Source organism: Crassostrea angulata, chromosome 3 (assembly GCF_025612915.1).
Source record: "Crassostrea angulata isolate pt1a10 chromosome 3, ASM2561291v2, whole genome shotgun sequence".
NCBI classification, from domain to species: domain Eukaryota; kingdom Metazoa; phylum Mollusca; class Bivalvia; order Ostreida; family Ostreidae; genus Magallana; species Magallana angulata.
The window spans coordinates 8,266,777-8,279,047 of record NC_069113.1 but is presented as its reverse complement, the minus strand read 5'-3'; the positions used below and the strand labels follow the sequence as shown (position 1 = coordinate 8,279,047).

General features: G+C 32.7%; 1 protein-coding gene across 1 annotated transcript; it reads left to right on the top strand.

Annotated features, from left to right (window-relative positions):
- Positions 1 to 1,043: 1,043 nt before the first annotated feature.
- Positions 1,044 to 3,160, top strand: LOC128176234 (chitin deacetylase 1-like). Its single transcript, XM_052842410.1, has 2 exons — positions 1,044 to 2,834; positions 2,993 to 3,160. Exons 1-2 carry the CDS (start codon positions 1,493 to 1,495, stop codon positions 3,010 to 3,012), a joined length of 1,362 nt encoding a protein of 453 aa, XP_052698370.1. The 5' UTR covers positions 1,044 to 1,492; the 3' UTR covers positions 3,013 to 3,160.
- Positions 3,161 to 12,271: the final 9,111 nt, after the last annotated feature.

The window sequence follows — 12,271 nt, the reverse complement described above, 5'->3', positions numbered from 1 at the left end:
TACATTGTATATCAGAACCCATTTTTTAAACTAATACAGGTAGATGGGGATAAAATATGATAAAAAATGAGAAAAAAGAAAAATCCGATGACAAAAGATATGGATTTTTATTTTTTCATATAGAACTTCATGTAATACGAATTTAGGTAACTCTTTTTTGTGGACTTGGTTTTTTGAGTATCACAGTTCATGTACATGCACAATGAAAGAAAAGATGATAATTTTTTTTTAATCATCTCATCGCTTCAGATCTTACATCAACCCGGTATCTCAAGTAAACAAGCAAAGACTTAGAAGTATCATTCGTAACAAGAATATATAAAAAAAAATAAAGAGGAAAAAAAACCCCAACTACAATAGCAAAACGCTCTTAAAACTAAACGACCTCATTTTTTCGTTTATCGATAGATTACAGGTTATTGAATAAAATTAAAAAAAAAAGAAACTTAAACATTTTTTGTCTTGTAAAACCTACAAATTAATGGTTTTATAAAAACCAAAATAGCTAACATTCAAAAAATAAAACGGGATGGCGAGAATTGTGGTGCATCTCAGGACTTGTCTTTTAATTACAATGTACTTCATTGTATTTCTAGCATTGTAACAGGTGCTCGCGATTTAATAATTCAATCTTTTATGTTAAATACTTGTAAAAATGCAAATACGTAGGAATTATTTTAATTGAAAGAAAACAGTTAAGTTTATTACAGACTTCCTATCCTTTTAAATCTTAATCATATCTGACTGCAAAAAACGCACACTATCAAAATTCCAATGTAACAATTGAGACGAAAACAATATTTTCATTAATTGGATTATTGTGTTTACGACAACCTGTGTTTCAATATTTTACGACATTCTACTCAATCTATTTTTTTGTCATAAACCACATCAGCGGAAACTTTTTGTTTGATCCTCAGTACCTTTACTAAAATAGATGATGAATTATTCATTTCCGACGTGTCAATTTAACAATTAACAAAACCTCGTATTCATTGCCAAAAAAATAATAACTTTTTAACTCGAGTAGAACGGCAAGAGATTAAGAAATTTTTAAAGGAAATTCGAAAAAGTAATAGCAATGCATCGTTATAAAATGTGACGAGAAATCCGTTTGTCTTCATTTTACATTAGGGCAGGATATAGCGCGCCGCTAGGCATAGAGAATTATCATTCATATTAGAAGCGCTTGTTTGACAAGTGCCCTGCCTTCTATATAACTTGACTACCGGTGACAGCCGAATATATTCTTGTGTTTTTCCTTCTCGACGTCCAAAGGGAAAGGTGGGCAGTGTGGATCTAAGATTTTATATATAGATATATAGCTTAGGTCCTTTTCTCATATTCCCTTCACTCTGGTTTTCTTCGTCGACTCTGGAATAAAACAAGGAGCTACATCAAGCCCATTATCACAGTGTAGTGCGAATATTGTGACAAAATATCTTCGAACTCAAAATTTTGAATTATCAGAGAAAAATTCTTGTCTCTGATAATGAGGACTCTGCTGTTCTTCGTCGCTCTTTGTGGGACATTATCTGTTGTGGAGCTTATAAGTCCCTGTGTGAAGTGTCAGAATGACCAGTCATGTAAACCCCCTAACTGTTTCTGTTGCCGGGATGAACTTAATCTACCGATTCCTTTAACAGAAACCCCTCAAATAGTCTTTTTCACGTTTGACGATGCATTGACTGATGCTGCATCCAAGTTTTACCGGAAACTTTTCAACGAGACTCGAATGAACCCGAATGGATGTCCTATATCTATGACCTTGTTTATATCACACCAAGACACCATCTATCGGAACGTTAACGACTTCTATAAGAGAGGTATGGAAATTGCATCTCACAGCGTAACACATAGCCATATGTCAACCTCAAACTTCATGGAGGAGGCAAAGAAACAAAAGAGGAACCTCGCTAAATTAGGTGGTATACCCGAAAACGAGATAGTTGGGTGGAGAAGTCCGTTTTTGGAGCCCATTGGCGACATGCAGCCCGATAAACTCAAAGAACTTGGGTACGTGTATGATGCCACATTAACATACAGCAAAAGAAAATTGTCTGATAAAGCTCCCACACCATTCACGCTTGATTTCGGCTGGCCTTATGATTGCAAAGTCAAACCCTGTCCTAAGAGACACCATGCTGGATTCTGGGAGGTACCCGTCGTTTCTCTGATGGACTACAAGCACAAATACGACTGTGTTTACGTGGACGGTTGTAATAATCCACCACCCAATGAAGCTTCCGCCTACCAGTTCCTAATGGACAACTTCAACAGCTACTATACTACCTCACGTGTTCCATTTGGTATCAATATGCATTCATCTTGGTTTTACATTGCAGACAGGCTGAATGCCATGGACCGATTCATCAATACTTTACTCAAAATGGACGATGTGTATATTGTATCTGTAGACAAAACAATCAAATGGCTTCAAAACCCAACCCCGCTTGGAGAGCTCCATGCTTTTGAACCATGGAAATGCGATCACTTGAAAGCCAGACAAGAGTCAGACAAAGCAACGTCAAACAACAGACAAGGAATGGGACTCTCTCATGCAGAACTTCAGCAGATGTATATTCAGCAACGACTTCGACAAATTGCAGAAATGCGCAAAGAAATTGAATTGAGGAAACAACGAGAATTACAGTTATTGCAACAGACCTCTAATTTTGTAAACAGACCATGGTGGTCTCCCCCTAGAAGACCACAAAGCAACAGTAACATTCACCGAAGTCCTTTTACACAAGAAATCCCAAACGCACACGTCCTTGAAAACACATTGGAAGAAACAGTTCAGGAACCAGTTAAAACAGATAAGGCTTTGGCAAGTAAGTCATCTGCTAAAGTAAAAAGCCCAACGGGGGAGCACAGTTTAAAACAAAATCCTTCTAAAAATCTGAAGCTTTCAAATAGGAAGCAAAAATTAGATCGTTCACCTCAGAGACAAGTATCTAGTATACAAACACAATTTGTTCCCTTTTGGCAGCAAAGTCAGCTGGGATCTAGACGAATACCTGAAGCAGCTCTTCGAAGTAATTCACCTTGGTGGAACAAACCTATACCATATGTGCATGACTTTAAATATAAAGTTGCTTATTCTGAATCAACAAAGCCTCCTTCAACAGAATTAACATCACCAATGCCAACAACCACGGAATCTCCAACAACTACATATAAACCAAGCCCACCCAGGGTCAACTCTAGGATCAATTTATTCCGAGAAAGGGAAATCATAGAGCAGCAGAGGAGACATCGCCTCATCCTGGAACAGCAAAGAATCAGGGAAGAACAGCAGCTTAAACAACAGAGAGAGGAACTCAGGAAGAACGAGGAAGAATCATTTCTAAAACAACAAAGAGAATTTGGGAACAAACCGTTGTTCTCTTGGACACAATTTATACCATCAGCTTCTCAAATTCGATGAAGGATAACCAAACTAAAGACAGTAAGATTACTTTAGTTCTCTGCAAAATGTAGTGAATATGAGCTGACTGTCACGAGTGGCGGACCATTAGTGCTTTCATTTTTTTTTCTGAGTGAAAAATGACTTGTTTACATACACATGGGCTAGTATACGGTGTCAGCTGCTCTATACGATTCTGAAAATAGGTGGACAAAAAGCATAGTCCCTTGCTCTTTGTGAGTTAGTTGACGGACAGTGACTGATTTGCCTAGATTGTGTGTGATTGATGTGAGATTTCAGTCTTTATTTATAATTTATGGAAGTTGGTTTACGTTTGGGATGTTTATCTGCAATATTGTACCTTTTTGGTGTACACAATTTATTAAAGATGTATTTTTTATTATTAGGACGACTATGAGAATCACTGAATTCCAAAAATAAGAGCTGCAGTCATGCAAAATGCTAAATATTTTAAATTAACACGACGCATTTTTACGCAACGTCATGCAAAATGTCTTTGTTTTATGATCTTGATGTCAAAATAAGCAAAATATGTCTACGTGCCAAAGTACTGGTATATTTAGATACTGAGCGAGTAGTAGATGTGAGTGTTACTGTTACAGACCCTGAAACGTACTACTACACCACACGCTCGCTGCACGCTCGCTACACGCTCGCTAAACGGTTCGCACGAAACGCTGAACGGTTTACACGAAACGCTGCACGCTTTGCCCGAAACGCTAAACGATTTACACGAAACGCTGAACGGTTTACACGAAACGATTCTCGCACGAAACGATTTGCTCGCTTTTCACACGCTTTGGACACGCTTTTATCCTGATCGATTCGGGTGCTCTCGGATTTTTACCCTGAATCTGTTTGTAAGAATTAATTTTAAGAAAACACGAAATAATAGAAATTCTGATATAAGAAACATATATGTACATAAGTATTGAATTGATTAATTAAATTAATTTGGTACTTATATCTAAAGCAAAAAATTATATTCTATTCTATTAATATATTTATTGCTCAAAAGAAATATCCATGAGTCTTATTAGTGCCGTAAATAATAAAAATTCCGGAGAAAAAAGTTACCGTAAACAATATTCAATACCAAAAATAAAATCCGTATGATTACAAACTGATATCGGTTTTTCAGTATTTGGCGGGATTTGTTTTTTTCTTTTCATATTTAGTATTTTTATTGGTTTCAGAGAATACGATGTAAAAATGCTAACAGTAAATAATCCTGTAATTATTTACATTGATAATTTTGAAAGTTATAAAATTAGTCACATAGTTTAGAAAAATGATATAAAACAACCGATTATTTTTTTTCATGTCGTATCATTCGCGTAAATAAATGTTCCGTACATAAAATCAGAGAAAAAAATCAATCGATTAAACAATAAAGAAAGTTGTCATTACTATTTCGGATTTCGGTAAGAACAAAAAATAGATATGATTTAAATTTTTGTCTCAATATTCGTATGCATAACCGGCGCCCCGCATAACGGCGTACAATATATCTATCATAATCTATTTGAATTAAGTACCATGCAAATAGATTCCCATAATTATTAATTGCATGTGTTAATTACTTGTTGTTTTCTATTATCAGTGTGTAAAAAATTAAAATAATAACTTGTAGAAATATTTTTTGTCGGGATTCAGAAGAATAATTTACTTCCCGCATTTCATAGAAACGAACAGTATATTTTCTCTCTATGTTTACATTTAATTTTGTTCAAATTAATGTTAAATAATCCATCATTTGAATTGTGTGCATCAACAAATACTGATTTCGACTACCTTGAAGTCATTAAATTTCTATTGGCTATTGACAAAAGAAGAGACATGTGACCATCCAATGAAAACGAATACACAGAGTTTGATTGACAGGTTCAGCCAGGTGCAGGTCTTACCCGATGTCCGAGGTTATGTGTGCTGGTTGTACACAGCCTAATAGTCTCAGTAACTAGTCTTCTTTCAATACGCGTACTTTTCTTTTGTTTGTTAAAATTTAATTCAATTTTGTAAAAAGATAATTATATCATTTCTTATAGATTTTTTTCACGAGAATATCTACAAAGGAGTTTTGCCAATCACAAACAGTTTAAAGTAATGTTAAACACTAGCGCTATTTTGAAACAGTTAAATTGTTAGAGAGTTCCGAATGAAATCTGATGAACGTTTCACACGGTTCTCGCACGCTTTGCCCGAAACGATTTACACGCTTTGCCCGAAACGCTGCACGCTTTGCCCGAAACGCTAAACGGTTTACACGAAACGCTTCACGATTCACACGAAACGCTAAACGGTTGACACGAAACGCTAAACGGTTTACACGAAACGTTTCTCGCACGAAAGTCGCACGCTTTTTTGGTGTAGTAGTACGTTTCAGGGTCTGTATCTACTGATACCGAAGTACACTTTGTAATGAAGTGCCAAATGTGGGTTGTATGAAATAAAATATTTTTAAAAAAACCCCGAATGAAACCTCTTTTTCTTTATATTTGCAACTATAGCATCTAGTTTATCACTTAGCTTGATCAATTACAAGATGCCGAGAAAGGACAACAAACGTTCAACATAAATTACATTAATTCGTCTATAATGATATGTTGGAAGTTCCATTACCATTACATAACTTGTCAACTTGTCAATATCGAACAATTTGTACTCAGTATATCACGTACAGGTCAAAGGCTAATTACTTTGATTTAAAACTCTTATAAATGTCAACAATACAACTATTTAATAATTGCTATTGAGATTTATGATTCCAGAAGTCAACACATTTGGGTCCCTTTCGCGACTTTGGCAATAAACCCTAAATCAGTACTCTAAGAGGCTGGCACATTTTGGATTAATATTCTAACAATTCCCTAACAGAAATTACACGGAAATACGATTTACATTTCAAATTGGAGATTATATCACCATTTCTTGAAAAATTAACAGACTAGGATTTACAAAAGATATTAGAGGGTTACCAAAATACACAGTCATCACTTGTCTCCGACACAAATTAATAAAAAATATCAGCTGTATTTTGCCAACTAGTAATGTCAACATGCCAGATTGTCTGACATGTGTAATTTGTTCTTCTGTGTGTAAGTCATTAGCCAAAACCACCGGGCAAGACTACCGAAAAACTTTGACTGTCTTCTCCCATATAATCTAGGACAGTTATATTTGAAACTCTTACAATTAAAAATTTACATTCCATACCAATTAAATTATCATTATGCTTAAAATTAATATTAGATTAATATTGAAACAGCGTGACGGTTACTTCATTTGCAAAAGGTAAAGTTGTAAGCCATTTGTCCGGGGTCGATTTTTATTGAAATTGTTTTAAATATCGAGACTATGGGAACATTAATTGTACTACACTAGTCATTTAGATTGATCTAACAACTCTGGTGGTTTGTTATTGATTGGGTTATAATATTGGTTGGAAATAAAATTGTAAATTTAAAATGACGAAGCATTACTCGGCAAAATAAAAGCCTATTTTGTTTTTTACGAACTTAGTTTGATATTAAAATTGGGAATAAAGGCTAGATATAATGTGTATAAATTGAAAACAAAAACACACGTCAAAATATAGAATAGCATTTATCAGTCATTATTCGTGAAGAATATTCATTTCTAATCGTCTTAGTTGATTTCAGCTGATTATTTTTTTAATAACGTATTATCAATTTAAAGATTTGGAGAATAAAACCATTTTCTACCAGAAAACGATCCAATACAGATCCCAGTTTGGATCACAAGGTTTGTAAACATACAGTGTATTCTCTTACTGACAATGATCGATACCTTATAGGTCATGTGTTTTTCAAAAATCAGTGTTAAACGCCATGTGTTTTGAAATATCATTTCAATTCTCAATTAGTTCATTTTAATGGCGTCATCGAAACAATCAATTGACATTGATTTTCGAGCTAATCGTACAAAGGCAACAAAGGAATGTATTATATAGTAGTGCACAGGTATGAAAAATTAATTTATAATTTATGGATTTGTGAATGCGCAAACACATATATAAACCAAAACGAGCACATAAAAAAATAGTCAAAGGCTCAGTAGTAACAGTAGATTCTGATAAAGAAGTTGCGAAAGATCGAAAATGATTTTATTACTGTCAAATATGGAACTTATTTAGGCTAGATTTACAACCTAAATGTCAAGATATTGATATTCCACAGAACGTATTAAAGGACAATATAGTAAGTAATAAACGGAGGTAGATGTGCGACAGATGAATACATGATATGAATTTAATTAAAAAATCCTTAATTCATTATTTTCTGAAGAAATGAGTTATAAAGATCTATATATTATGTATTTTGCACCATTAAAAAGGCCGTCTGCTTCTATATGTCTTTATCATATGTTTGGGGACGTTAACTGTGTTATAAATTATACTTACACTGACAACTTATTCTTTATCTTTGACATCTATGAATATTCACATATATATCAATCTGCATTGTCTTGCTATCTATTTTTTATTCTTTTTCATATCATGTACATTTTCTTGATAGAATTTCTTATCAATTAAAAGTACGCAAAATATACGCATGAAAAAGAAATTATTTCTTCAATTAATTTTTTTTCAATGCGATCCATTTACCTATTTTTAAAAGGGTGGTTAACTTTGAAGAACAGGGACCTTTACTCTAAAGAGCGAATTCAACCAATTCCATGCACCTTCGGTGCATTATTTGGAAATAATTAATTATATAATTCATAAAACTGGGATCCTCTAAGAACAAATGAAAAATCAAGTAAGAGTTGAGGAACTACATTAATCTTCGAATAGAAGTGTATGAGATATCAAAGCTGTCATGCCACAATGATTTGACCACAAAGTTGTGACGTCATAGAGCAGCAATGTTTTAATTCAGCATATGGGTCTTACTACAGCCATAGAGAAGTAATCTTGCAGTGAATCTTTGAAAATGTATCTCTCGGAAACGACTCTCTTAACTTATACATCTGTTAAAAGTTTGTTGATTGGGCACTGGTAAACATCTTTCCCTTTCCTATCAAATCATAAAAACACCCAGATTTGTTCATTTCTCTTTTATAAGAAATAAACATGCAAAACAGTTTAAGAAACGTGGCTTCATGAAACGCTGCAACTCATCTAAAGACACTAATTTATTCGAATTACACTTCACAGAATGCTACTTCGCCTTAACTAATGCATCTTCTGCATTGCAGATGAAAATAAATATCAATTTAACATAAGAAAAAAATAATGGCCCAACATGTTCTGTCTTTGGTGAACAATATTAATATTTGCATTAAGAAACCACAAACTGGTTTATCAAGATTAAGTGTGATGTTTAACAATTTAATTAAGAGGCTGTAAAGGCCACTAGATTTTGGAGAATGGTACAGTGGTATTTTGCTTTAAATTGAAACCATTTCCTTCATTCAGAACGTTTATTTTTTGTCATTATGTTTAAGGTGTCAAAAATATTTTCTATATCATAAATTAGATGAGAAATAAACGTTTCATATTATCCATGCTATTAAATTTTAAACAGAACACTTTTAATAAGATTATATGATATATTTATTTTATCAAATTGCCTTCAAGTATGAAATATGAGTATGCATGTATATATCTAAAGTCAAATAAATGAGCTTTCAAAGTCAAATTTAATGTTTTATCAAATATTGTACAACATTGTATCTGAGCACAAAATATGACAAGCCATTATAACAAATAATTTTAAGTTTTTAATTTTCTACTTTTTAAGAAAGTCATACGGTCATAAAAATATTTTTGTTTAATGTACAAACAATCTTACCAGAATAAATGAATCATATTGATACTATACCTGTTTTTTAACTGGAATTATAAATACGTTTTATTTTTTACGGTTAAGTATATCATTGAGGACATGTTAATGTACCTTTTATGTAGTTTAATCTAAATATCGTCAAAATCTAAACAATATCAAAAATTTTAACATAGTGAATGATCTCAATACCTTGCATGAAACTGAAAAAAAATTTGTAACAATAGCTATCTGAAAAAATGCTGAGTAAACTAGATTCAGCTTTAATTGTGGTCCAAATGATAACATACTTCAAGTGTAAATTGCGAGTTTGTTCAAAGTAAACCGCAACAAACTTAAAAATGAGGACTTAAGTTTTTATCCCTTTATTTTTGTTTCATCTTTATTAACGATTTATGCTACTGTGAGCTTCAAACACAACACCTGATGTTTGAGGTGAAAAGTTCGGAAAAAAACGCCTTATGTCTGAAATGGAAAATGCATTCAAGCAAGAGAAACAACCAACATCAAAAAAGGAGAACTCTAAGAACAGAAAAGAACTTTGACAGAGTCGTTGATCTGGACCTACTGACATAGATTGGCGGACTTACGTCAGACTGCAGTTTTTTATCCTTACATCCACACATTCTGTGATGTTTTTACATTTTTTTTATGATCAGCTGACCAAGAGACCAGCCACTGACAGCACGATGGATATCCATCACTGGATGAGTTCTCTGCAGGCGTGCCGTCACTGGCCCAGACACGTTTGAGGTTCATAAACACCTCATTGTTTTTCTGTCTTGGTTAATATTTCTCGTTTATTAAAGCAATGATTTCAGATGATCAGGTGACACTCCAGTCAACTTGTCCATTTATCAGAAAAAGTATAAAGAAAATGTCCACTGCATTTCTGCACGTCATTGTCGTTTATACATGTATCATTATATCATTTTAGACCAAATTATTTTTTTTACTTCAAGTGATACATGATTTTGAGTATCTGGTAACTTTCTATATGTGTTTAAGTTTAAAAAATTCTAGAAGAGAAGACGGACGTGCCGACAAACAGATCAATTAAATCCAGTAAGTAAAGATGTCAATAGGACGGCCTTTAGTTGCTTTAATACATGCAAATACTTCGTGTAAGAAATAGAGAAAAAGATATTGAAGTGGTTAACCAAATTTATAATGCCTTTCACTATTTTTTTTTTCATTTCAAACTTCTCAAAAACATTTTGTATTTATTGTTTATAGAAATACACACAAAGGTCATGGAGTTTTAATTTTTACCTTGAAAATGTTAATGAATATATTATTTATGCCACATTGATATTTAACCTATTCTCATTTATTCTGTGACCTTTATATTTTTACTCATCAACACTGCCAATTGTTTCTTGTTTAACTAAAGGTTTCTGCAATTAAATAGTATGGTACATTACATATAGCTCTTGTAATTCACATGCAGAACTCAGAACTCATATATGCATTTACTGGAATCATCATTGACCAAATGAAGATCTGCTATTTACATGTACTTGTGAAAACTATATAGAGATCAACAAATCGACGATTTATAAATTCAATTATACTAAAACTCATGCACAGGTCAAAGAATCTCTAGCGTTCCTACTGAATATGGTGTAAATAGATGTCACAGTGACCAATCCCTGTTTCCTTTGTCTATATTTTATCGAATTCAGATGATGAACTAATTAAAAAGTGCATGTAAGTGGTGTGGGAGCCAGGGATGGGGTAATTGAAAAAAGTATTTGTAATTGAGTGTAATTAATTACATTTTTCAAAGTAATTGAAAGTAATTGGTAATTGAGTCTGTCTTCAATTACAAGTAATTGAATGTATTTAAATACATTCCAAAAATATTGTGTATTTTCAATTACTTTTCAATTACATCTCAATTACATTATATCCAAGTTTAAGATATAATAAAGGTTTCTTATAATGATACGGTAAATAGATTTTATACATGTTTGGCATGGACTTTTGTTTATACAATAATTAAATGTCCCATAATGTTTCATATGTTTATACAGTATGACACACTGCCCAGAGCAATAGGTAAAGATCTAATTTTGTAGAGGTGTGAACTCCTTCAATACCCAAGAACCCCAATTGATTTTAGACTGAACTGAACGGATTTTAGACTCAAGGGAATCAAAATATCTCATTCTTGTGAATTATAGCAATTATTATTTATATACTGATATGCTGTACTGCCAATTAAAAGTTGTACTTTCTCAATAAACAGAGTTTTAATATGTGAATAAAAATTAATTCACTATAGAGAAAATATCATTCAGAACCAAAAATGAACTCAATGGTACTTAATGAATTTAATGTTAAAGAAAATTTTCAAGAAATCTGATCAGAACTGAACTATACAACCTTTAAAAAAATAACCGTACATAGAGCCCTGTATATCTTATTGTCGTAAATATATGTATATGTTCTCAAGATTTAAAAAAATAAAACTAAAGTATTTGAAATGTAATTAATTACATTTATCAAAGTAATTGAGAGTAATTAATTACATTTTAAAAAATCAATGTAATTGTAATTGCAAGTAATTGATAAAATTGTCAATGTGTTTGTAAGTAATTAATTACTTTTCAAAGTAATTGAACCCAACTCTGGTGGGAGCAATAGAACCATCAACGCAGTCTGTCATAATATGGACTGCGATAGTTAAACATGTCATTATGATACATGTTAAACGTTGACACGTTTATGCGTATTCTACAAGTTTGTGAAATTGGTAACGATCATTAGTCCCCTGAAGATGATAGACGATAAAAGGTGAAAGTTCAGTTTCACCCTGTATATCCGTATATATTCACAGTCCTGGTGATTGGGTCCCCCATAAAACAGATTCAAACAAAGTTGTTCATTAGATTGACATATTATCATCTATAACGTGTAATCAATTTTACTGTTATTGAGTCGAAACATTTGTTAGTATATGGAGAATAAATAGTTAGTAGGTTCTTGGGTAAAATTTGTCATTCTTGACTCTTTCCTTATAGTTTTGCCC